This window comes from Somniosus microcephalus, chromosome 14 (assembly GCF_052327205.1).
Source record: "Somniosus microcephalus isolate GS21.2 chromosome 14, FLI_Smic_1.0, whole genome shotgun sequence".
In the NCBI taxonomy this organism is placed as follows: domain Eukaryota; kingdom Metazoa; phylum Chordata; class Chondrichthyes; order Squaliformes; family Somniosidae; genus Somniosus; species Somniosus microcephalus.
In genome coordinates, this window is record NC_141000.1 from 73,801,421 (window position 1) to 73,828,505 (window position 27,085).

A 27,085-nucleotide genomic window follows, 5' to 3' on the forward strand; every position below is an offset into this window, starting at 1 on the left:
TGCAAATTGGTGCCACATTTGTTACATTACAACAGTTTGCTATCGTTCAAAAAGCACTTAATTGGCTCTAAAGCGCATTGGGATGTACTTAGGTTGTGAAAGGCACTATTTAAATCCAAATCTTTCTTTATTCATTCTGCAATGCATGCAGGCTTGTTGAAGTCTCAGTATCTCTGAGGAAATTCCATAAGAGAAGTGATGAGAATTCTCAAATTATTGTCAAATTAAACTGTCTGTGACTGAAAGTAATAAGCATTCTTTTGTAATGCAAGAAAAGATTGTGCGCAATTTCTGAGGACAGCCTACAGAATGAAGTTCATTAGGAGGTGATGCAAATCCTGGAGACTCACTCAGTTAATGCTGTAGGGGACAGAGGTGTGGGAGGGCCTGCACCCACAGTCGAATCCGCAACCTCTACCACCTAGAAGGACAAGGGCAGCAGGCTCATGGGAACACCACCACCTCCAAGTTACTCTCCAAGTCACACACCATCCTGACTTGGAAATATATCGTCGTTCCTTCATTGTCGCTGGGTCAAAATCCTGGAACTCCCTATGTAACAGCACTGTGGGAGTACCTTCACCACACGGATTGCAGCAGCTCAAGAAGGCGGCTCACCACCACCTTCTCAAGGGCAATTAGGGATGGACAATAAATTTTGGCCTTGCCAGTGATGCCCACATCCCGTGAATGAATAAAAAATGTGTTGACTATGTGTTAATGGTCAAAGATCAGAAATGGTTTCTGTTTTTTGAGGCTCATACTCTGAAGAGGCCTTTACCTGAGAAAAATAGGAAAAACGTGGTCAGCAGGAAACTCAATGCTTTACTCATTCTTCTTATCTCCACAGAAGTTAAAAGCATGAAAGATGCTGCAGAGAGAGAGCAGGGACCAATGCCACAACCTTCAACATCCAGCACAGCCAGGAGAAATTAGCTTACTCTGTCATGACTCACTAGCCCAGCTATGTTAATTCAGGGTGATACAGATTGTGTAGATGAGAGATTGACACATGGGGAGTGACTTTAACACAACCCGTCCAATGAGAAATGGTGAAGGGATTCGCAAAATTTCATATGTTCACCCCCCCGAAGATTAATTGGAGTTATTAAAGAAACCTTGGAGTGACTGTGTTTTAAAAATCCAGGGCCTCTCAAAATGGCTGCGGTCAGACACATAGCCAAAGGGCCTGCGGCATCCATATGGATTTTCTGATAGCTTCACAGACTGCATGTTTAATTTGAACAATGCAGTGAGGCAAGCTCAGTTGTATTCACGCCCTGAGGCAGGTTATCAATTGTTTGCCTACACAATCTAAGTTCGGGCGGAGATAGTCCCAGTTGCTTGAGGAACATTCAGAACAATTGGGGAACATTCAGAACAATTAAGGACATTCAGAAAACAATGGAAAGGCAGTTGTGGTACTGATTGGTGCCATCAACGTAAATGAGCCAAAATCAAGGTCCTCGTCTTACATTTTCGAGCCCAAATCGGACAATGGAACGGACTGATGAGGCGCGATAATGACCCATTGCCGAGAGGATATAACTGGGGCGGCCCAGCACCTCTCTCTCTCTCTCTTCGCCTCGGCCCAGTGTCCTGTTTGTCTGCTAGCAACCAAGAAGGAAAACCATCTAGAAAGCATCGCAAGCACATTTCGATGGCAGCAGCGGGGCACAAGGGCCAGGCCTTTTCATCTGTTTCATTGGTGAGCATTATCTTTCTGGCCGTCACAAGACAACCTAGCTAGGTGTAAGGGTGGGAGTTAAAGGGGTATTACAAAATTGTGATTTTAGAATTTTTCCCTCGTTGTGTCCGTTTCTTCTCCCGTTAAGTGTAAAACTGTATTGCATCCATAGCGATTTCTTTTATCTTCTGTATAATACTGTTTTTCTTGTAGTGTTAGCTTTTCTAATTAATAAACATTGGTTTTCCTTGCACCAATCCACTGGTCTGTTTGTTTGTCCTTGTTACCACTCGATAAGTCCTGAGCTCAGAATCAGGAAGGGGAAAGCGATTCGCAACCGCACAGCGGGCAGGGCAGCTCAGGAAAACATAACTGGCTGACCTACAATAAGCCCCTGGAACAAAACCCCCTACAATGGACAACCGCGGAGTTAAAACCACCTCTGAAAATCACGTTGTTTTCTTAGATGGCAGAAGTGCCTGCCGGAAGCAGGCGGGCACCTCATGAAAACATGCAAATCAGGGTCCCATGATGTAATTATGACACCTACCCCCTTTTTAACATTATAAATTGGAAGTCCCACCCAATGCCCAAGCTACTGAATAAAATCTCGGGTAATTGGTTTCAGAGGCTAACTGGAAGCACTATTTAAAGAGGCAGTCAGGTGCAAGCACTCAGATCATTGGCATCTGTGTATTATTGTGCCTTTTGGATTTCCAAGGTATTTTTGAGACTGAACATTGCTTGTTTCTGATCTTTTTTGCTTTACTTACACTAAATAAGCATTCATAGCTTATCATGGGTGCCATTCTAGACTTGGAGGAACAGGGAGAGTTATAGCAACAGCAGCAGCAACAGTAGCCTCAACAACAAGGACCAGCAGCAAAATAGCCTGTTAGAAGGCAACAGATCAGAGGGGCTGCTCGTAGAAGGCCTTACCCAACCCACAGGGTCTATAGGCCGTCACCTTCCTGGATATCCCCGAGGAGCAGTGCATGAGGAGGCTGCGCTTCACCGAGCAGGCTATTGCTAATCTCTGCAGCCTCCTGCAACAAGACCTGCTGCCTGTTGGGCTCATTTCAGGGTGCTGCAGGGGACAACTCCCATATCTTCCAATCTGCATCAAACAGTTCACCAATGCCCTCCTTACCAGAGAAAACCAGTACATTACCTTCACAATGGACACCTGAAGGCAGTGAAGAAGTCTGCATCTGTACATGGATATATTCAGCGCACTGCATTGCACCCTGGAGGAGTGGTAACTCCAGGGACTTATGCAGGGGAGTCCATAGTAGATCAGATTAAGAGAAGCATCATCAAGAGCTTCCTAAATCTCATAGGTGCTATCAGATCTGTTATCATATAGATCTATGGACAAAGTGAGCCAGGAACCAGCAGCAGGGGCATGGCTGGAACTTGCAGTGAAGAAGGTTGCTTTCTCTCTGGACAGTTTTATATCAGAACTTCCTGCTACCTCAGTCAGTAGCTGGGACTTCTCAAGACCCAGCTCAAGGAGCTAGACAGCTATTTCAGTGCCAAGATGCTCAGTTACTGGGGAAGCACATAAAGGTAGTAGTAGTTTAGGATCAATAAAACATAAATCAAATAGGCTGAGAAATTCCACAGAGTTGATCCCGGAGTGACAGTGGCAATTTTCCAATTTAAGGTAACAATATCTGAATCAAGAGAGCTTTGGAAGATCATGACTAAAGCATCTACAATTTCCTCACCTACTTCCTTTAATACCCTGTGGTGGAAACCATCAAGTCCTGGATATATGTCAATCTTCAGTCTCATTATTTTCTCTCATACATTTTTTTTACTTATATTAAATTTAGTAAGTCCCCTCCTGCCCTTCATTTATTCTTTGTTTTCCTCGTACTTTATCCTCCTCCTCTACTGTGAAGACTGATACAAAGTAATTATTTAACAAGTCTGTCATTTCCTTATTTCCAATTACAAACTCACCTGCATCTGTCGTTAAAACGTTTCTGCCTGGTTTCGAACCAGGGACCTTTCGCTTGTAAGGCGAACATGATAACCACTATAAGCTATGAATTTGATCTCTCTACAAGTTATGGGATTTAGCTGGAGCCTTAAACTCGAGCCATGCTCATTTGCGAAGAAACATCATGAGCCGAGTGTTGCATGTGTTGTTTCCGGTTATCCATTGGGAATGTGATGATTGTATTAGTTTTAGCAAACATGGCATCAGTCACCTGCTTAATGCAAGCATGAACTGCAGACTGATGTTGACGATAAACCCTGTTGCAACCTGGATGGAGCTGGAGGCAAAGAAGTTCAGGACTGTATAGTGGCTTTGACAGTGCACTGCCGACTGTGGCAGTGGTTACAGATCTGGCTGCAAGAAGCGACACAGGTCTGTGACAGCCTCCCTGATTAAGTACAACCTCCTTATGCATTGCTGCTCTGAGAAGTGAAGATATGTTACTCTGGGCCTATATACCACCCTATTGGGAGGATAAGGATTTCTACAAGCTTTCCTTCCCCTGCATTGCATTGCCTCCCTGCAGCTGCAGCATCATATACTCCTTATGCCTGCTACTGTTGCGCCTCTTCCTCTAGTCAGAATGAATGGCCAAAAAGGGTTTCCATTTTCAGAAAAAGAGCATTGCCAGTACCCACTCCCCCCTTAAGCTTTCTGAATGTTGTCCACCCACTACAAGCAAAGAAAAACAATTCTGCACCCAAAAAACGAAATACAAGCAAGTTGTCTGCCAAGCATTACAGTGATTTAAATGAGAGCAGGTGAGTATCCCTTTAAATATTACTGGAACGGGTCATTTCCTGCCATATACCGCATGAAAATGGCATCTGGGTCCTAATTATGACATTGAACCCTAATTTAAATATATTTATCAAGCTTCTACCTGTTTCCGGCGGGATCACTGGTTGTCCAATTCGAGGCCCACTTGAAAATGGCAACAGTAAGTCGGCAATATATGTTCCAATTTTCATTCCGTCACCACCCCGTTTATGTAGAAAAACGGGGAAGAAGGGAGACGGAAATCCACCTCGAGACTTCAGTCATTGCTCCAGAAAGTTATTTTGGTGTGAATAAATGTCACCCACAAAGCTGTATGAAGTTTTAAAATATATATTTATTGTCAGTTAATTAATCTATTAGACCCAAGCTAAACACTTACATGGAGAAGCCATATGGTGAAGTTCTTGTCCTTTCATTGTTTTGGGCTGATTTCTAACTTGAATTACTGAAAGGCATTGATGGCTTTTCACACATGCTAAAATTCTATAATGAAACAAGCATTGGCTTAGTGGAGCTTTCAAAAAGTTAGTTCTGTACGATTTTTATGTAAGACCTGTGTTGTGTCACTTTACTCCTGCTTGCCAAACATATCTTCGATGAAAGCTATATAGTTGATGCTCTTCACTTGCTTAATTGGAAACTCTCCATGCCCGGCATTGTCAAACTGAAACAACAAACAGCAGGAAGAAAACTTAGTACAGACTCTACATGGGAATCCAGGAATTCAGCAGAAAGGCTTATAAATGTGCTCCCATATCCTGATGAGAACTTTACTATAAATCACACCAATTTTCCTTTAATTTTAGGGGTTAAATTTGAATGGGCCCACCACGTCAGCGCAAGTGCAATGGAGCGGAAGGCCTCTTCAGCCAGCATGAAGGTTGCAGGTCCCATCTGAAATCCCCAGGATAGTTTCATTTAAATACTTGAGACAAGCTGTTCACACCTGTAGAGTCCTTTATCTGGCACCATCCCAAGGGCCTCAATGGAATGCACGCCTGCTCTCAGGTGGTGAGAATCCCATCAAGGCTTTATAAGGGTGTAATTGGCTCTTGGTAGCCTAGGAACTTACCCAGATGTTCCTTCTTGACATAGGGGAGGCAGGTGAAGGACACGCCCTCTCCCCCTCCCCCACTGAAATTTACTGTGCATGTTACATGGGGCAAATTCCAGTACCCATCAGGCAATCTGCCCACTCTCCACCCTAGCGCTTCATATCAATTTTGGGAACTGCTTTCTCCTGTGTTAAATCACAAGACAGAGAGGTGTTATAATAAGAATCATAGAAAGAGAATCTTACAGCACAGAAGGAGGTAAGTCGGCCCACCATGCCTGTGCCAGCTCTTTGAAAGAGCTGTCCAATTTAGTCCCACAACCCAGCTTTTTCCCATAACCCTGCAAATTAGTCCTCTTCGAGTACATGTCCAATTGCCTTTTAAAAGTTCCTATGGAATCTGATTTTACTACCCTTTCAGGTAGTGTATTCCAAACCATAAGAACCCTCTGTGTGAAGAAATTTCTCCTCATTTCCCCTCTAGTTCTTCTGCTAATTATTTTAAATCAATGACCTCTGCTTACCAACCCACTTGCCAGAGGAAGTAGTTTCACCCTACATGCTCTATTAAAACCCCTCATCATTTTGAATACCCCTATTAGCTCTCCCTTTAACCTTCTCTGCTTGAAGGAGAATAGTCCCAGCTTCTCAAATCTCTCCACATAACTGAACTCCCTGGTATCATCCTGGTAAACCTCCTCCGTACCCTCTCCAGGGCCTTGGCATCCTTCCTAAAGTGTGGTGCCCAGATTTGTACACAATACTCCAGCTGAGGCCTAACTAGTGATTTGTAAAGGTTTAGCATGACTTCCTTCTTTTTGTATTCGATGCCCCTATCCCTGTTTAGCATAAAAATAAAACAAAAAAGGTGAATCAACTGTGGCTAACAAGGGAAATTAGGGATAGCATAAGATCCAAGGAGAGGACATATAAATTGGCCAGAAAAAGCAGTAAACCTGAGGATTGGGAGCAGTTTAGGATTCAACAGAGGACAAAGGGATTAATTAAGAGGGGGAAAATAGAATATGAGAGTAAGCTTGCAGGGAACATAAAAACTGACTGTAAAAGCTTCTATAGATATGTGAAGAGAAAAAGATTGATGAAGTCAAGCGTAGGTCCCTTGCAGTCAGAATCAGGGGAATTTATAATGGGGAACAAAGAAATGGCAGACAAATTAAATACATACTTTGGCCTAGAAATTCGGTGGAGCCCCAAACGGGGCACCAAGCTCGCCTGGGCGCCGGAATTACCGCTGCGAACGGAGCCGTTGCGCCCGCCGGAAATTCAGTGAGTGTCCCAAGAGGGACGCGGGGCGCTGCTCGAGGCGCCCCGCGTCCCTCTTGGGGCGCTGAAACTGAATATCGCAGCGCAACGCGCCGCAGCACCACACGCTGTGGCACGGCGCGCTGCGGTACTGCAGGCCTTCCTCCCCTTCTTAAGGGGGAGGGGCCTGCACCAGCGTGATGACCGATCGCGAGTGCCAGCAAAAGAGCCCAGCACCGAGGAGAAGTGCCGGGCTCTCGGGACACAGCCGGCACTGCCGGGGGGGGGGGGGGGAATCAGGAGGCCGGGGACGGAGGTGCTGGCAGGCGGCCACCAAAAAAAATGGCCGCCCCGCACCTCCACCTTAATTTGCGTCACTACCACCACAGGCAGGCCCCGTGAACCGGGCGCGATTTGCGACCGGCGTTACAGAGGCGGGCGCAACCAAATATTGCGATCGGGCTGGTAGCGGGGCGCTGCGCACACCGATGATGTCATCGGTGGGGGCGCAGCGCTACAGGCTAACACCGCCATTAGCGCCCCGCTAAATACCGTGGGAGGCGTGGCCAGTGGCGCTAAAGCCACTGAGTGCCCTCTTTAGGCGCTAACTGGTGGCGCAGCCCACCGAATTTCTAGGCCTTTGGATCTGTCTTCACAAAGGAGGACACAAATAACCTCCCAGAGATGTTGGGGAACATAGGGTCAAATGAGAGGGAGGAACTGAAAGAAATCAGTATTTGTAGGGAAATGGTGTTAGGGAAATTGATGGGATTGAAGGCTGATAAATCCCCAGGGCCTGATAATCTACATCCTAGGGTACTTAAGGAAGTGGTCTTAGAAATAGTAGATGCATTGCTGGTTATCTTCCAAAATTCTATAGACTCTGGAACAGTTCCCATGGATTGGAGGGTCGCTAATGTTACCCCACTATTCAAAAAAGGTGGTAGAGAGAAAATGGGGAATTATAGACCGGTAAGCCTAACATCGGTAGTGGGGAAAATGCTAGAGTCCATTATAAAAGATGCAATAGCAGAGCACTTGGGAAACAGTGACAGGATCGGACAAAGTCAACATGGATTTACAAAAGGTAAATCATGCTTGACTAATCTACTGGAATTTTTTGAGGATGTAACTGGTAAAATAGATAAGGGAGAACCAGTGGATGTGGTGTATTTGGACTTTCAGAAGGCTTCCGATAAGGTCCCGCATAAGAGATTAACGTGTAAAGTTAAGGCACATGGGATTGGGGGCAAGGTACTGACTTGGATAGAGAACTGGTTGGCAGACAGGAAGCAAAGAGTTGGAATAAACGGGTCTTTTTCCAAGTGGTGGTACTGCAGGGATCGGTCCTAGGACCCCAGCTATTCACAATATATATTAATGATCTAGACAAGGGAACTAGATGTAATATCTCCAAGTTTGCAGATGACACAAAGCTGGGTAGGCGTGTGTGCTGTGAGGAGGATGCCGAGTAACTCCAGTATGATTTGGACAGGTTGGGTGATTGGGCAGATGCATGGCAGAGGCAGTATAATGTGGATAAATGCGAGGTCATCCACTTTGGTGGCAAAAACAGGTAGGCAGATTATTATCTGAACGGCAATAGATTGGGAAAAGGGGAAGTGCAACGAGACCTGGGTGTCCTTGTGCACCAGTCGCTGAAGGTAAACATGCAGGTGCAGCAGGCGGTTAAGAAGGCAAATGGTATGTTGGCCTTCATAGCGAGAGGGTTCGAGTACAGGAACAAGGATGTCTTGCTGCAGTTGTACAGGGCCTTGGTGAGACCACATCTTGAGTATTGTGTGCAGTTTTGGTCGCCTTATCTGAGGAAGGATGTTCTTGCCATGGAGGGAGTGCAGTGAAGCTTCACAAGACTGATACCTGGGATGGCAGGAATGACGTATGAGGAGAAATTGGGTCGATTGGGCTTATACTCGCTGGAGTTTAGAAGAATGAGAGGGGATCTCATTGAAACTTATAACATTCTAACAGGACTAGACAGACTTGATGCGGGAAGGATGTTCCCGATGGCCGGGGAGTCCAGAACCAGGGGTCACAGTCTAAGGATAAGGGGTAAGCCATTTAGGACAGAGATGAGGAGGAATTTCTTCACCCAAAGAGTGGTGAACCTGTGGAATTCTCTACCACAGAAGGCAGTTGAGGCCAATTCATTAAATATATTCAAGAAGGAGTTAGATATATTTCTTAAGGCTAAAGGGATCAAGGGATATGGGGAGAAGGCAGGGACAGGGTACTGAATTTGGATGATCAGCCATGATCTCATTGAATGGCGGAGCAGGCTCGAGGGGCCGAATGGCCTACTCCTGCTCCTATCTTCTATGTTTCTATTTTTCAATTAACAAAGCCAAGTATCCCATACACTTTCTTAACCGCCTTCTCAACTTAGCCTACCACCGTCAAAGATTTGTGAATATGCACCCCCAGGTCCCTCTGTTCTTGCACCACCCTCAAAATAGTACCATTTAGATTATACTGCATCTCCATGTTAGTTCTCCCAAAGTGCATAACTTCGTACTTATCTGCATTAAATTGCATCTGTCATGTGTCTGCCCACTTCACCAGTCTGTCTATGTCCTCCTGAAGTCTGCTACTATCATCCTCACTATTTACTATGTTGCCAAGTTTTATATCGTCCACAAACTATAAAATTGTTCTCTCTATATCCAAGCCCAGGTCATTTATATATGACAAGAAAAGCAATGGTGCTAATACCGAACCCTGGGGGACCCCACTGCATACTTCTCTCCAGTCAGAAAAACACCCGTTCACCATTTCTCTCTGCCTCCTATCCCTTAGCCAATTTCATGCCAAGTTACCACTGTCCCTTTAATACCATGTGTTTCTATTTTCCGAATAGGTCTGTTATGAGATACTTTATCAAATGCCTTTTGAAAGCCCATATATACAACATCAACTACACTACCTTCATCAACCCTCTCTGTTACTTCATCAAAGAACTCAATCAGGTTAGTCAGACACGATTTGCCTTTAACAAATCCATGTTGGCTGTCCCTTATTAACCTATCTTCTCCAAGTGAAAATGAACTTTGTCCTTGACAATGGTCTCTAGTAGTTTTCCCACCACTGATGTTAGACCGATTGACATGTAGTTACCAGGTTTATCCCTCTCTCCTTTTTTGAGCAGGAATGTAATATTTGCAATCCTCCAGTCCTCTGGCACCACGCCAATAAACAAAGAGGATTGAAAGATTGTGATCAGAGCTTCTGCTATCTCCATCCTAGCTTCCCTCAGCAACCTAGGATGCATTCAATCTGGACTGGGTGACTTGTTAATTTTGAGTGATGTCAACCTATTTAGCACCTCCTTTCTATCAGTTTTTATCCTATTGAATATCTCTACTTCCCCTTCCTCTACTCAGACATTAACTTAATCCTCTTCTTTTGTGAAGACAGATGCAAAGTACTCTGTTACCTTATTTTTGATGAGGTAACAGAAAGGGTGGATGAGGGCAGTGCATTTGATATGTATGTGGTTTTTCAAAAGGCGTTTGATAAAGTACCACATATTAGGCTTGGAGCAAAATTGAAGCCCATGGGATAAAATTGGCTAAAGGATAGAAAACAGAGAGTTGTGGTGAATGGCTGTTTTTCGGACTGGAGGGAGGTACACAGTGGAGTTCCCAAGGGTTCAGTACTAGGACCACAGCTGTTTTGGATATACATTAATGACTTGGACTTGGGGGTACAGGGCACAATTTCAAAACTTGCAGATGACATGAAACTTGAAAGTGTAGTAAACAGTGAAGAAGATAGTAATAAACTTCAAGAGGACATAGACAAGTTGGTGGAATGGGCAGACACATGGCAGATGAAATTCAATGCAGAAAAGTGTGAAGTGATACATTTTGGTAGGAAGAATGAGGAGAGACAATACAAGCTAAATGGTACAATTTTAAAGTTGATGCAAGAATAGAGTGATCTGGAGGTGTTTGTGCACAAATCTTTGAAGGTGGCAGGACAGTTTAACAAAGCAGTTTATAAAGCAAAAGCAAGATACCGTGGATGCTGGAACTCTGAAATAAAAACAGAAAATACTGGAAATACTCAGCAGGTCAGGCAGCATCTCTGGAGAGAGAAACAGAGTTAATGTTTCAGGTCAATGACCTTTCGTCAGTTCTGTATTCTGCCAGGTTTTTGATTGTATTCTGTACCTGACATTTGTCATAAATCTTTTTCTGTTTTATTTTAACATCTACTTCCTTTGTCATCCAGGGAGCTCTAGCTTTGGATGCCCCATCTTTCCTCCTTATGGGAATATGTTTGGTTTCAGAATGTCTGTTCATTTGTGAACAAGGCCCTTGCCATCCATGAGCTTATTGTGGATGATTACATCGATATCATGGCCCTGACGAAAACTTGGTTGAGGGGTGATGACACCTTACCCTTAAATGAAGCTTCCCACCTGGCTATACCTTCCACCACTGGCCCCGCTCAGACCGCCGTGGTGGCAGTGTGGCTCTCATCACCAAATCACACCTTGATCTGTCCCCCTATTCCTCCGGCACTATCTCCTCCTTTGAGCATCTCACCTTATTCCACCCCTCTCATCTCTCATTTAAAATTCTCATTTTCTATCGCCCACACAAGTACCATAAAAATTTTATCACTGAGATATCTTCACTGTTTTCATCCCTCAGCCTCTGCACCGAGCGACTTCTCATCCTCGGTGATTTCACCTCCATCTCAATTCATCATGCTCTGTCTCCTCTGAGTTCACCAGACTCCTATCCTCCCTTAATCTCTCCCTCCATGTAAACTCCCCAACCCATATCCATGGCCACCCCCTCGACCTCACCATCTCTCGTGGCCTCGCTACTCCTATCGTGTCAATCGCAGATAAGGCCATCTCTGACCACTTCCTCATATCGCTCTCCACCCACATCCTCCTTCCCCTACCCCCCAACCCTACTTCCTTCTCTGTCTGCCCCTGGAAAAAATTCTCTCCCAACTCTCTTACAACTGCACTTTCGAAATCTCAACTGTCCAGCCTTTGGCCCTCCATTCACCACAACATTTCTGCAGCTACCGATCTGCTCAACCACACCCTCACCACCACCTTCAATGCCCTAGTCCCTATTAAAATAATTACTCTCTCTCACCCTGGCCGTGCCCCCTGGTATGGCCCTCTTCATCACTCCTTTAAGTCCAAGGGACGCAGACTTGAACGGATATGGTGAACAATTGGTTTAGTCATTCACCACCAGATCTGGCTGGACCACTTAAAGCATTATTGGGTCCTGCTCTTGTCTGCCAAAATTGCTCACTATTCCAGAATCATTCTGAAATGCAAAGATAAACCCCAGCTTCTATTCTCCACTGCTAAGCATCTTCTTAAATCCCGCTCCCCTGTCTCCTCCACCCTCACCTCCGACAAGTGTGAGGAGCTCATGGACTTCTTTGCCTCTAAGATTGAGAGCATCGATCAACTACCTCTGCCACTTCCCTTCCTTCCCCTAGTCCACTGGGCCAAACTTTCTCGAAGGTTCCCCCCTGCCCTAGCCCGGAACTCACATCTTTATCCAGTTGCTCTCCGATCTCCCCTCATGACCTCTCCACGCTCATGTTGTCCATGAGATCCACTACCTGCTCCCTCGACCCTATTCCCACCAAACTGCTGACCACCCAACTTCCTTTTCTGGCTCCCATGTTAGCTGACATTCTCGCTCCTCAGGTACTGTCCCCCTCTCCCTCAAATCTGCCGTCATCTCCCCTCTCCTCAAAAAAACAACCCTTGACCCATCCGTCCTTGCAACCTACCATCCAACCTCCCTTTCCTCTCCAAACTCCTTGAACGTGTTGTCGCCTCCCAAGTTCGTGCTCATCTTTCCCGCAACTCCATGTTTGAATCCTTCCAATCAGGTTTCTGCCCCTGCCTGACATTCTCTGTAACCGGCTTTCTCTTAATTGGCCTGCTAAGCCCGCTGGGCAGGTTTAACAAGGTCAATCAAGGGAAAATAGCGTGGGTTGGCCAGAAGTTGATGGAGGTGGGACTAAAAACCGACAAGTGGGAGTCCCGCCTCCAAATGCTCCCCATTGGCAAAATCCAGCCTCCTATCTCTGTAATCTCCTCCAGCTCCACAACCCCCAGAGACATCTGTGCTCCTCTTATTCTGCCCTCTTGAGCATCCCTGATTATAATCCCTCAACCATTGGTGGCCGTGCCTTCTGTTGCCTAGGCGCTAAGCTCTGGAATTGCCTGCCTAAACCTCTCCGCCTCTCTACCTCTCTTTATCCTCCTTTAAGATGCTCCTTAAAACCTACCTCTTTGACCAAGCTTTTGGTCACCTGCCCTAATTTCTCCTTATGTGGCTCGGTGTCAAATTTTTTCTCTTATAATACTCCTGTAAAGCGCCTTGGGACATTTTACTACATTAAAGGTGCTATATAAATACGAGTTGCTGTTGTTGTTTGTACCTGAACTATCTCCGCCTTGAAGGCCTGCCATTGCTCATTTACTGTTTTCCTGGCCAATCTTTGTTTCCAGTCCACCTGTGCTAGATCCCTTCTCAAATCACTGAAATTGGCTCTTTTCCAGTTGGGTATTTTCACCTTTAATTTTTCTTTGTCCTTTTCCATAACTGCTTTAAACCTAATTATATTATGATCACAATTACCCAGTTGCTCTCCCACTGCAACACACTCCACTTGACCTACTTCATTCCCCAGAACTGGATCCAGCATGGCTTCATTCCTTGTTGGACTAGAAACATAGGCCTAGAAATTCACTATAGCCACGTTTGGGGCGCCAGCCTCACCAGGGCGCTAAAAGTAGCGCCCCAGAAGCAGTCGCGGCTGCCCGCCGGAAATTCAGTTGGAGCGCCCCAGAGGAAAGCGCGGCGCTACTGGAGGCTCCCCGCATCCCTCTTGGGGCGCTGCAACTGAATATCGCTGCGCAATGTGCCGCAGCGCCACACGCTGCGGCACGTCGCGCTGCGGTACTGCAGGCCTTCCTCCCCTTCTTAAAGGGGAGGGGCCTTGTGCAGCGCGATCTGGGGCCCAGCTGGGCCCCCGAGGATCGCGAGTGCCGGCAAAAGAGCCCGGCACCGAGGAGAAGTGCCGGGCTCTTGGAACGCAGTCGGCACTCCGTGGGGGGGGGGTGGGTAGGGGGTTTAGGAGGCCGGGGACGGCAGCGTGGAGAGGTGCTGGCAGGCGGCCAGGAACAAAAATGGCCGCCCCGCACCTCTCCTTTAATTAGCGCCTCTACCGCCGCAGGTAGGCCCCCCTGAACCGGTCGCACATAGCGTCCGGCGTTAAAGCAGGGGGCGCATCTAAATATCGCAATTGGGGCGTCAGCGGGGCGCTGCGCACACCGATGACGTCATCGGTAGCGGTGCAGCGCTAACGGCTAGCGCCACCATTAGCATCCCGCTGAATTTAGCGGGAGGCGTGGCCAGTGGCTTCAGACCCACTTAGCGCCCTCTTAAGGCGCTAACGGGTGGTGCAGCCCACTGAATTTCTAGGCCATATTGTTTAAGAAAGTTGTCCTGTACACATTTTAGGAATTCTTCACCCTTTTTGCTCTTTACTCTGTTTTTTCCCCAGTCTATATTAAAGTAATTGAAGTCCCCGACTATTACTGCTCTATTATTTTTGCATTTCTCCTTCTCACTATTTGTGGGTCTATGGTAAACATCCAGCAATGTAACAGCTCCTTTTCTGTTCCTTAATTCTAAGTGGGGTATCGCAGGGATCAGTGTTTGGGCCCCAGCTATTCACAATATATATCAGTGATTTGGATGAGGGAACCAAATGTAATATTTCCAAGTTTGCTGACAACACAAAACTAGGTGGGATTGTGAGTTCTGAGGAGGATGCAAAGAGGCTTCAAGGTGATTGAGTGAGTGGGCAAATACATGGCAGATGCAGTATGACGTGGATAAATGTGAAGTTATCCACTTCGGTATGAAAAACAGAAAGGCAGAGTATTATTTAAATAGTGATAGATTGGGAAATGTTGATGTACAAAGGGACTTTGGTGTCCTTGTACACCAGTCACTGAAAGCAAACATGCAGGTGCAGCAAGCAGTTAGGAAGGCAACTGGTATGTTACATAGAAACATAGAAGATCCCCTCTCATTCTTCTAAACTCTAGCGAATACAAGCCCAATCGACCCAATCTCTCTTCATACATCATTCCTCCCATCCCAGGTATCAGTTTGGTGAATCTTCGCTGCACTCCCTCCATGGCTGAATTTCGCTAATGGGAGGCGCAAAACAACCAAATTTTTTCCCTATAGATCTTAGGAATTCCTTGCCAGTATCCACTTTCCCACTGCAGGGTCCTGTGAAATTTTCATGAAGATGAGAGCACTGTATAATATATTTCAGAAACTGAATCTAGGTTTGTGCTGATTCTATAGTTGCAAACCAATTATAAAATACAGTTGTGATTATAAATTAAACCTATTAGTGACTTATTTAGTCACCTTATATGGGAATGCATGGTACCTTAACTTCTTGTTTTAAAACACATTTTTCATTATTTTACTGATTTTTTAAGTGCTTTTTTAGTTTAAATTTCCTTTTATTTCATCCTGATTCTCTTTTATGTTGAAGAGTGGAATAGCTGGGCTGCTGTGTTCTCCACGACTGGTGTTAATGCCAACCTGCAGCAGCCAGTGGGGGGGGGGGGGCGCGGTGATGGGTTTACCACCTGAAATTTCCTCCTCCAAAAAGCAGCAAGTTTGAAGGTAGGTCCTCGGATCAGGAGTCCAGCAGTTTTCCACTGGAGCTACAACTATACACACATTTGATCCACTCATTCATATCTTGTTTTATTGGAAACAGATGACACTGATGCATTGTAGCTATTAACTGGTCCATTTACAAGCTTGTGGGCAGAACTATCTGATCTGAAGAAGGTTGGGTTCCTTCATTGTAATCTCAACACTTTATTGTACAAGCTAAAAGAAAAGGTAAGAGAGAGTGTACTTTCAATACAAGGATTAATTTATCAATACCTTGCTCCCACCAGGGAGCTTCGCTTGAAAGTAGCCTCGATTGGAGATAGGGCTACAACACTGTCTCTTATCCACACAACAGTATTGTAGCCTTATCACCAATATTAATATTAATCGCCATGTAAGGATGACAAGAAGGAAGCCTTAAACTTGACAGAACAGAAATCCATTCCAATTAATGAGTGGATTGTCCAACTATTAAAAGAAAATATTAGTGAAAAAACATCAAAATGTTTTTATGCTTATATGGGTATTGTTCAGTAGTGGATTTTCTGATGGTGATACCAGTAGTATACAGGCAATCTAAGAGGTTTATTCAAATATTTTACAGAATCTTTGACTTCTCTTTGCTGACCGATCAGTTCAAGATCTATGGCATTTTTTTATATATTTGCAGTAACTGATTAAATGAAGCATTAATCAATCAAATACCATAGAATTATGTTTGTTAATAGGAATATTTATTTATACTCTGGCACCAAGGTATCTCCTCATGCATTCTATAGTGTTGGTTTAATAGGAACAATTGAGTAAAGAGAATTGGGGTGAATTTCCTCACAGCTTCTGCGCTCTGCCACCATATCTTCGGTGGAAGTGTGATGGAAATCCCGTTTACGTGTGAAAACCTTGTTTCTGCTGCACTTCTGGCAAAGTTACAGTGTGGAGCGGGATAAGCTCCAAAGAAATTCACCCCCAATGTTTTGCAAACCACAACCATGTCCACACTAAGAAGCTTTAACAATATGGTCCTTTTAGAACTTAATAGATATCTGCAGTATAATGGTTTATCTGGATGCAGACCAAAACTGGATAATTTTTTTCTCCTTTTACATCCCTTTTGGAGAAAACCAAGGTCTCTGGTTCACTATATTTGCTATCCATACCCTTCTAGACAAGGGAGGCCCATTTTGTGCCAGCTTTGCCTTCCTCGATATTGATGAAACATGCCACTGCTACAGTGCACTCCATCTCACAGTCCCACAGTCTATAAAACTCACACAAGAGTTCTCCCAAGTTCTACTGCCCTTTTAGTATAGGATCTGAAAGTTGGACCCTCTGGTTGGGAGTTCTAATCTTCACCATTAAAACAAATATAATGATTTACAAACAGCAAAAGACTGCAGATGCTGGAAACAGTCAGCAAAACAGGCAGCATCCATGGAGAGAGCAGAGCAGTTGATGCATAATGATTTCGAAGCAACTATGTCAGCTCTTCAAATAAAATCGCTATAAATAATGTAACACTATCAAATTAGCACTAATCAAAATATTTCTGCCTCTGTTCATGTTATTCTGCAGCTTTGAAGGGGTGTTCAATGAGACTGACATAATTCACATCGTGAATGCCGTATGTATGAGGCTTATTTGTGTGCCTCATGTATAGCTGCAACATTCAGAAAAGAAAAAAAATTAAATAAATAAACAACTAAATTCGGGTCGGGGGCTTCCCGCGGGTGTAAGCCCCCGACCTGCACTTACCTTACACGCCGGTCGTTGAGCTGTGGGCCCCCGTGGAATTCTGATCCTGGGCCTCCTCCAACTGCCGGCGCGCAGTGCTTGCGTATCCCAGGGGCGCAGTTAGTTCGATGCGTCCCCTGGGATCACGTGGGCCATGGAGAGCCAATCGGAGCAGGGAATGCTTCATTCATAAGTTTGACAGGAAGGGCTGTCAAACTTATAAATACTATAAGCCCCAAAACATCACTAAATCTTCAAATAAACTTTTTAAAAACATCACATTTTTTAAATAAACTATAAATTACATGAAATAACTATTTTAAACATTGGCTCAGAAATTCGGGTCTCCACGGGTGAGTACGCACGGAATACTCACCCGTAGGCCCAATGGAAGTGCCGGTTTCCTGCATGCACTGCGCATGCGCGGGAAACCGGCACTTCCGTTCCCCTGAAAGAAGGGGTTCAGAGGTCGAACGCGTGCGCAGGAGAGGCTGCGCGTGCACATCGAACTTTGTTTTTTTTTGCAAGTTTTCCCGGGAGGGTAAATCTCCAGAAGTTACACATTTAAAAAGCAGGCATAAAGCCTGCTTTTTACAAGGTAAGTGGTGAATTAATTAAAATTAAAACATTTTTTCCACAGGTTTATTATTTTTAAATACTTTAAAGCAAGGTAAGTTTATTTTTAGCCCCGTTAGAAAATAAAATTATTTTTTTCAAAAATTTAAATTATTGTTTAAAATAGTTATTTCATGTAATTTATAGTTTATTTAAAAAATGTGATTTAAAAAAAAAATTATTTGAAGATTTTGTGATGTTTTGGGGCCATAGTATTTATAAGTTTTGACAGCACTTCCTGTCAATCTTATGAATGGAGCATTCCCTGCTCCGATTGGCTCTCCATGGCCCACGTGATCCCAGGGGACGCATCGAACTAACTGCGCCCCTGGGATATGCAAGCACTGCGCGCCGGCAGCTGGAGCAGGCCCCGGATCGGAATTCCACGGGGGCCCACAGCTCAACGGGCGGCGCGCAAGGTAAGTGCAGGTCGGGGGCTTACACCTGCGGGAAGCCCCCGACCCGAATTTCTGGGCCATTAATTTAAATTTTTGAAAAAAATAATTTTATTTTCTAACAGGGCTAAAAATAAATTTACCTTTCTTTAAAGTATTTAAAAATAATAAACCTGCGGAAAAAGTGTTTTAATTTTAATTAATTCACCATTTACCTTGTAAAAAGAAGGCCTTGCGACTGCTTTTTATATGTGTAACTTCTGGAGACTTAACCTTCCGGGAAAACCTGCAAAAAAAACGTAAGTTCGATGCGCACGCGCAGCCTCTCCTGCGCACACGTTCGACCTCTGAACCCCTTCATTCAGGGGAACGGAAGTGCCGGTTTCCCATGCATGCGCAGTGCATGCAGGAAACCGGCACTTCCATTGGGCCTACGGGTGAGTACCCCGTGCGTACTCACCCGTGGAGACCCAAATTTCTGGGCCATTGTTTTAAATCCAAAGACCAAGAGAAGTTACATTTTTAAAAATAGTGACTGTAGGAACTGGTCTAGAATGGTTCTAGAATGTATAGGTTTTGCTTTGGTAAAATATGAATCCTTTACAGCCATTTGAAACTTTGTCATATAATGAAAAAACATTTGTTTCAAATAAAGTGGTATAGACCAACAATCTAGTAATAATAGCAGTGCAATTTTTATCAGTGTTCAGAAAGGCAGCTAGATACAGTATATGTTACATTCTGTGTCCTACCTTGGCAGGCTGTTTTACATCTACGGGCAGTACAGGGTTTTCTCTCCAGTTCAAGCCTAAGATAAGGTTCCTGTAAGCCACTTGTCCATCAGCACTTTGAAACCTTAGATTGTTTTGAAATAAATGTAGTAAGACAGTAAGAATATAATTGTGTTGTTGTGAAGTACTGGAGTACACTTCCTAGCCTCACATCATCTGATCCCAACAATCATGAGTGACTTCAAAGAAATCATTCCATTAAATAATGATCTGAAGTGCACTCTGTAGTTGCCAGGCTTAAGTAACATTGTAAAATATTTTCCCAAATCTGTAATGTTGATTATGTATTATTTGTAAAGTTGTGTTCTAATTTTTAATATAAAATTTGAGTAATTCAGGTGGGGAACATTATTCCAGATAGCACATTGTCTTAATTTGAAGAGAAGATTCCATCCCAGCTATTCGCAGAATTATGACACAGCAACAATAGAAATGGTGAAATAGCACATATATGAACACTAAAAACAGCATCACGTATGTAAGATTACATTTTTCCAGTACATGGTGATACAATCTGTTGGAGCAGTAATGTAGTGCCACATATCAGTGGACTTTGGGCTCTCTATCCCACACACCACTAATCCATGTTGCTTCAGGAGAGCTCCAAGTGGAGGCCAGATATTTACCCATAAAGAGCAAATCTGAAACAGACATGCTGAGGTAACACTCATGTGCTTCCGAGTGGCCAGTTCAGAGCACCATTAGTGGAGGCTTGGGAGCAGCTCATCTACTCCTCCACAATTAGTGAGTGGCCGAAGGAAATTGGGGGGAAATTGAAAAGATATCTTCATTGAAGAGGGCTTTATAATCTACACATCAATATAAATTCTTATGCAAAATGTTCCCTGGAATGTGATTGTCTCATTTACTATTCCAGTAATATAATTACCACATGCGCAATACTTACAAACAATAATTCCCAGCTGTTTATTCTGAAGTGCAGATTTGAAATAATGGAAGTTAAACTGCTATTTACTCTCCCTAAAGCTACAGCTCCATGTACTCCTTCCTGCTGATCCTCCTCCTCATCCACTAGTCACAGTTTAATTCCCAGAAGAACCCACATGATGGCAAAAGTGTGTTGCCAGAAACCCCTTAACAATGTTGTACAGGCACTACTAACCATTGTAAATGATCTGAGTAGTCAAAATCCACTATTTAATAAAAGCCAAAAGTCTGTAAAAACTTTCCAGTATTTTGCCTGAGAGCAACTGAATATCCTTTTAAATATTAAATAGCATGATCGTGACTTATTTGGTTTGTAGGCAGTTTGAAGAACTGTCAATAGCAATATTGATGGCAATCAAAATAGCATTCGGGGACTGCCTAAGAAGAAGGATTCGAGTCCTGAAATTAGTTGGACCCCGATTTACATATGGATTTTAGGCTCCTGCCTGTTTTGGATTGAGGCCTACTCAAAAATCACATCGGACGGGTCTTACGCGTAAAATGGCACCATTTTTCTTCTCAAATTCTGGAGCCGTTAACGTCTCATTCCAACTCAAACACGAGCATGAAAATTGACTCCCATCCATATGTAATCTTACTATAATCCTGGCAATGTCCTAATGCAAACCATTACCATCCCAACTTTTCTCCTTGCAGAGTAAATGTTGTTATCACACTACTGTAATAGGTAGACAATTTATCTATCCCAATGGATCGCACATAACAAGATTTCTATATGCAGTATTAACCTACTTTGAAATCATTTCATCAAGAACATCATTCGGTATAGGCAGCTGGAAACCTTTCAAAATATTTCTACTTTCATGGACTGGCAAGAATCCAGTTCTGTTAAAAAAGGAAAAAAAGGCATTACACTAAATGGGTCAAAACTTTCACTTAAATGGCACACTGGCAAGACTTGGCTATTAAAGGTACACTTAGGGATAAAATCACACATCCAAAAAACCTTGGTGCTGAATTTCCTCATTGTCTTCAGCATTTATGTTGTTGTTACTTTGTTGTTGGGCTAAAAAGATGGAGGAAATTTGCAATTTAGTGCTAAATGTAATTTTCCGTGATATTTTTCACAGTGCAAATCTCACTCTCGCCAAGGCCCCTCAGTGCATAGCTGGACTGTTCAAGTACACAGGAGTATCCCGGATTTATGTTGCTCCTGTAATTAGAGTAACTTTATACCTTAAAAAAAATGGTCGAACAGCTCCCTCTATCACTTCAGACAAGTGTAAGTGAGGAGTTGCTGAGCTGAAGAGGGAACCAACTTTTTTTTTTAACATGTTCCTTCACAATTTTTAATCACTGACACTTGCACTTCATTTTATCATAGGGCTTTCATCTCTTCCCAGAATTTTGTTTTGGGATCACTGACCTCTCTGACCCCCAAATCCACACTCAGATCAACTTTGGATAAGAGATGGTCATACCACTCAATGCAGCCGCAGCAACTCCAGGTCAGGGGAATGCATGTATTGGCCGCACCAGTCCCTCAAGGACCTCTCCGAGGTGCTGTGCATGAGACAACTGCACCTCTCCAAGGATGGTATTGGGCATCTCTGACATCTTCATCACAAAGATATACTTTGTTAAGATTTCCCGGTTAAACAATGCCTCGATTTTAAAATTCTCTTGTTTTCAAATCCCTCCATGGCTTCGCCCCTCCCTATCTCTGTAATCTTCTCCAGCCCTGCAGACCTCCAAGATATCTGTGTTCCTCCAATTCTGGCCTCTTGAGCATCCCTGATTTTAATCGCTCCATCAATGGCGGTCGTCCCTTCAGCTGCCATGGCCCTAAGCTCTGGAATTCCCTCCCTAAATTTCTCTGCCTTGCTATCTCTCTTTGCTCCTTTAAGATGCTCCTTAAAACTTACGGGGGAAATTCATGTGGTTTGCGCCACACATTAACGCCAGAAGATGGCGCTGAAATGCTATTGACAGCTGTAACGTTAGCTGCTGCCGGTTCCAGCGCCGCATGCCATATCGGTGGTGCCGGTAGCGCTATCAGTAACCTCGATCACCAGGGAGCTCACCATAATTGAGATCGTGATGTCAGTGAGTGTGCAATGCTCACTGGATGCCCGATCTCCAACATTGGATTTAGCCACTTACCATAATGGCAGCGCAGAACAACGACAGGGAGAGCTGGCGTCTACAAACAGAAAGCAGGCTGCAGCAGCGATATTTAAAGGCACAATCCTCAATCAGCTGTACCTGACAGGGTTTTGCAGTTTCAGTGCCTGTTTGCTACTTCCTGCAACTGAAACAGCTCTCTTTAGTTATCTCAAGTTTTTTTGGTGATAGTGTTCATTCAAGTGCAGAAGTCACTCATTATTTGTTCAAAGCTTCCTCAACACAACACTTCCACACAGTCATGGGGGCTGCAAGATTAGCTCAGGAGGACGACGAGGCAGAGGAGGGCAAGAAGGAAGAGGATAAGGAGGATGAGGAGGAAGAGGAACAGGAGGGAGGGTGAAGGCAGTGAGACAATTGGCCTTCTGGACGGGCTGTCCGTGACCAGCTCATCAGACTCTGATACACATGAATGAAACCTCAGATCCCCATCATACAATCCCTGTCTCATGGTGTATCATAGCATCCTCCTGGACGCAAAGGTGAAATGAGAGAAACCACAAAATATTCCAAACACCATTAATAAATATATCTATAAACATATCACCCATATGACAAGAATTCTAATAACTAATAACTCTTATGCCTGCCATAGTTGAATAGCTGTCATTGTGTGCAAGGTGTGAGATGTGAGTGTGAATGTTGCTAGGTAGTGATTGTTGGTGGGTGAGTGCTGGGGGTGTGGTACATTGAGCAGTGTGTGAAGCTTGTGGCACAGATGGTGGTATGTAGCATTTGTTAAAGCCTTCACTCACCCTGACCACCCATGTGAACTTGTTAAACTTCCTCCTGCACTGGGTGAGAGACCTGGGGATCACAGTGCTGCCCCTGACGTGGTGTGCCACCTCCCTCCACATTGTCCGGCAGACTTGTGGCGAGGGTCTCCTGCCTTCTCTCTGCCACTAACATCAATGCCTCCAAAGCTTCCTCGGAAAACCCCGGGGCTCTCTCCCTGGGGCGGCGATCTGCCATCAGCATTTGTAAATAAGTGCTCCTTCTCTTTGTCCTTCTTCTTATGGTTGTTGAGGCAGCTGCACAGCCAACAATGCTGAGAATGAGGTGCTGCTGCATCAATGGACCCCTCCTTTAAGCAGTGAAAAAGGCCTGTGGCAATCATCACTTGTGTTTAGACTACACCCGATATTGGTCCATCGTTTCAGTGTAACGCCAATGAGCTTTGATTTTTAGACTCGATTTATGACTGCAAACATTTTAATGAGGAGTGAGGACGAATTTTACGTGCTGTCTAGATGATTTTCACATGGCGCTACTTAACCATTTTTAGTCTAAACACTGTCCATTCCTTGGCTATAACAAATTTCTAGCCCTACCTCTTTGACCAAGCTTTTGGTCATCTGCCCTAATATCGATGTAGCTCAGTGCCAAGTTTTGTTTGATAACACTCCTGTGAAGTGCCTTGGGATGTTTTACTATGTTAAAGGTGTCGTCGACAGTGCTATCAAGCGGCACTTACTCAGCAATAACCTGCTAACTGACGCCCAGTTTGGGTTCTGCCAGGGCCACTCAGCTCCTGACCTCATTACAGCCTTGGTCCAAACATGGACAAAAGAGCTGAACTCAAGAGGTGAGGTGAGAGTGACTGCCCTTGACATCAAGGCAGCATTTGATCGAGTGTGGCATCAAGGAGCCCTAGCAAAACTGAAGTCAATGGGAATCAAGGGGAAAACTCTCCATTGGTTGGAATCATACCTAGCACAAAGGAAGTTGGCTGTGGTTGTTGGAGGTCATTCATCTCAATCACATGACATCACTGCAGGAGTTCCTCAGGGCAGTGTCCTAGGCCCAACCATCTTCAGCTGTTTCATGAATGACCTTCCCTCCATCATAAAGTCAGAAGTGGGGATGTTCGCTGATGATTGCACACTGTTCAGCACCATTCGAGACTCGTCAGATACTGACGCAGTCCGTGTCCATATGCAGCAAGACCTGGACAACATTCAGACTTGGGCTGACAAGTGGCAAGTAACATTCGCACCACACAAGTGCCAGGCAATGACCATCTCCAACAAGCGAGACTCTAACCATCTCCCCTTGACATTCAATGGCATTACCATCGCTGAATCCCCCACTATCAACATCCTGGGGGTTACCATTGATCAGAAACTGAACTGGACCAGCCATATAAATACTGTGGCTACAAGAGCAGGCCAGAGGCTGGGAATTCTGCGGCGAGTGTCTCACCTCCTGACTCCCCAAAGCCTTTCCACCATCTACAAGGCACAAATCAGGAGTGTGATGGAATACTCTCCACTTGCCTGGATGAGTGCAGCTCCAACAACACTCAAGAAGCTCAACACCATTCAGGATAAAGCAGCCCGCTTGATTGGCACTCCATCCACCACCTTCAACATTCACTCCCTCCACCACCGGCGCACTGTGGCTGCAGTGTGTACCATCTACAAGATGCACTGCAGCAACTCGCCAAAGCTCCTTCAACAGCACCTTCCAAACCCGCGACCTCTACCACTTAGAAGGACAAGGGCAGCAGACGCATGGGAACATCACCACCTACAAGTTCCCCTCCAAGCCACACACCATCCTGACTTGGACCTGTATCGCCGTTCCTTCACTGTCGCGGGGCCAAAATCCTGGAACTCCCTTCCTAACAGCATTGTGGGTGTACCTACACCATATGGACTGCAGCGGTTCAAGAAGGTGGCTCACCACCATCTTCTCAAGGGTAATTAGGGATGGGCACTAAATGCAGGCCTAGCCAGCCAGCGACGCCCACATCCCATCAATGAATAAAAAAATATATAAATATAAGTTGTTGTTGTTACTGACTCACTCCAGTGCTACAATTGCTCTGTTCATGGCAATTAAAGTGACAGCAGCCCTCCACTTGTACGGTTCCGCATCCTTCCAGGCAGCCATCGGATGCACAGCTGTTCGGAAAGGTTCTCGTATGTGGTGATACGCTTATCAATTACTTCATAAAAGGTGATGAGTCGAAGAAGAGATGATGAGTCGAAAGAAGAGATGAATAAGGCTTTTATTAGCTAAGAAGAGACCATGCTTCTTCGTGAGTGACTGAACAAGTCTGAACGAAACCCACACAGTGGTGGGTGGAGTCAGCTGAGGCATGCCTCCATACACAGCGCCACCCAGAGGTGGCAATATACAATACAGTGGTTTACCACATTCACCCCTTGTTTAATGTGAAGTCCGGCGGGGTGAAGGGTACTACAAGTTAAGTCTATCAGGAGGCCTTGTCTGACGTCCTGATCGTCGTGGTGGCGGCGGTGGTGTTACAGCATCCGACGTCGGGTCTGGTGTCTGGGTGGTTGGCGAAGATTCCTGGGGCTTTGGCATGCCGTCTGCAAGGGTTGGGTTGGGAGGGGTGGTGGGGGATAACAGTGGTAAGGGGGATAACGGTGGTAAGGGGGATAACGGTGGTAATTCAGGGGTACCCGAGGGTGCGAGATCTCGTATGGAGACCGTGTCCTCCCGCCCGTCTGGGTATGTCACCCAGGCATACTGGGGGTTGGCGTGTAGGAGGTGCACCCGCTCGACCAGGGGGTCCGTTTTATGCGTCCTCACGTGCCTCCGCAGTAGGACGGGCCCAGGAGAAGTCAACCATGCCGGTAGCGAGGTTCCCGATGTAGACTTCCGGGGGAAAACGAACATTTTCTCATGAGGGGTCGCATTAGTGGCAGTACAAAGCAGTGACCGAATGGAGTGAAGCGCTGCAGGGAGGACCTCCTGCCAGCGGGAGGTCGGAAGGCCCTTAGATTTTAGTGCTAAGAGGACTGCCTTCCAAACCGTCGCGTTCTCCCTTTCCACCTGGCCGTTCCCCCGGGGGTTGTAACTGGTGGTCCTGCTCGTGGCGATACCTCTTGTTAGCAGGTACTGCCGAAGTTCGTCGCTCATGAACGATGAGCCCCTGTCGCTATGTATATAGCTGGGGAACCTGAACAGAGCGAAGATGTCATTCAGACACTTGATGACCGTGGTACTGGTCATGTCTGGGCAAGGGATGGCAAAGGGGAAACGGGAGTACTCATCAACTATGTTGAGGAAGTACACATTGCGGTCAGCGGAGGGGAGGGGCCCTTTAAAATCGACGCTCAGGCGTTCGAAGGGGCGGATGGCCTTGATCAGGCTTGCTCTGTCCGGCCTATAGAAGTGCGGTTTGCACTCGGCGCAGATTTGGCAGCTCTTGGTCATGGTCCTGACCTCCTCGATGGAGTAGGGCAGGTTACGGGATTTGATAAAATGGAAAAACCTGGTGACCCCCGGGTGGCAGAGGTCATTGTGGAGGGACTGCAGCCTATCACTCTGCGCGTTGGCACATGTACCACGTGATAGGGCATCTGGGGGCTCATTGAGTTTCCCTGGCCGATACAAGATATCATAATTGTAGGTGGAGAGTTCGATTCTCCACCTCAAGATCTTGTCGTTCTTGATTTTACCCCTCTGCTTATTATTAAACATAAAAGCTACTGAACGCTAGTCAGTGAGCAGGGTAAATCGTTTCCCGGCCAGGTAATGCCGCCAGTGACGCACCGCTTCTACAATAGCCTGGGCCTCCTTTTCGACGGAGGAGTGTCTCGTCTCGGGGCCCTGGAGGGTCCTTGAGAAAAAGGCCACGGGTCTGCCCGCCTGGTTAAGGGTCGCGGCTAGGGCGAAGTCGGAGGCATCGCTCTCCACTTGGAAGGGGATGGACTCATCCACCGCGTGCATTGCGGCCTTCGCGATATCGTTCTTGATAAGAGTGAAGGCTGCACACGCCTCTGGTGTCAGGGGGAAGGAGGTGGCTTTGATGAGGGGCCTGGCTTTGTCTGCATAGAGGGGCACCCACTGGGCGTAGTAGGAGAAAAACCCCAGGCATCTCTTCAGTGCTTTTTGGCAGTGGGGAAGGGGTAGCTCCATTAGGGGGCGCATTCTGTCGGGGTCGGGCCCGATGACTCCGTTCTCC

At 45.5% G+C, this 27,085-nt stretch overlaps 1 protein-coding gene across 2 annotated transcripts in view; it reads right to left on the reverse strand.

Annotated features, from left to right (window-relative positions):
* Positions 1–4,789: 4,789 nt before the first annotated feature.
* The window catches only part of efhc2 (EF-hand domain (C-terminal) containing 2), a 210,585-nt gene continuing 188,289 nt past the window's right edge, over positions 4,790–27,085 (reverse strand). For both annotated transcript variants that reach the window (XM_086006688.1, XM_086006687.1), the window contains 3 exons: positions 20,755–20,847; positions 19,015–19,117; positions 4,790–5,139 (listed from right to left, as the gene is read on the reverse strand). In XM_086006688.1, the coding sequence (XP_085862814.1) occupies positions 5,044–5,139; positions 19,015–19,117; positions 20,755–20,847 (292 nt within the window). In that variant the 3' untranslated portion in view covers positions 4,790–5,043. The remainder of the gene's footprint in view (positions 5,140–19,014; positions 19,118–20,754; positions 20,848–27,085) is intronic.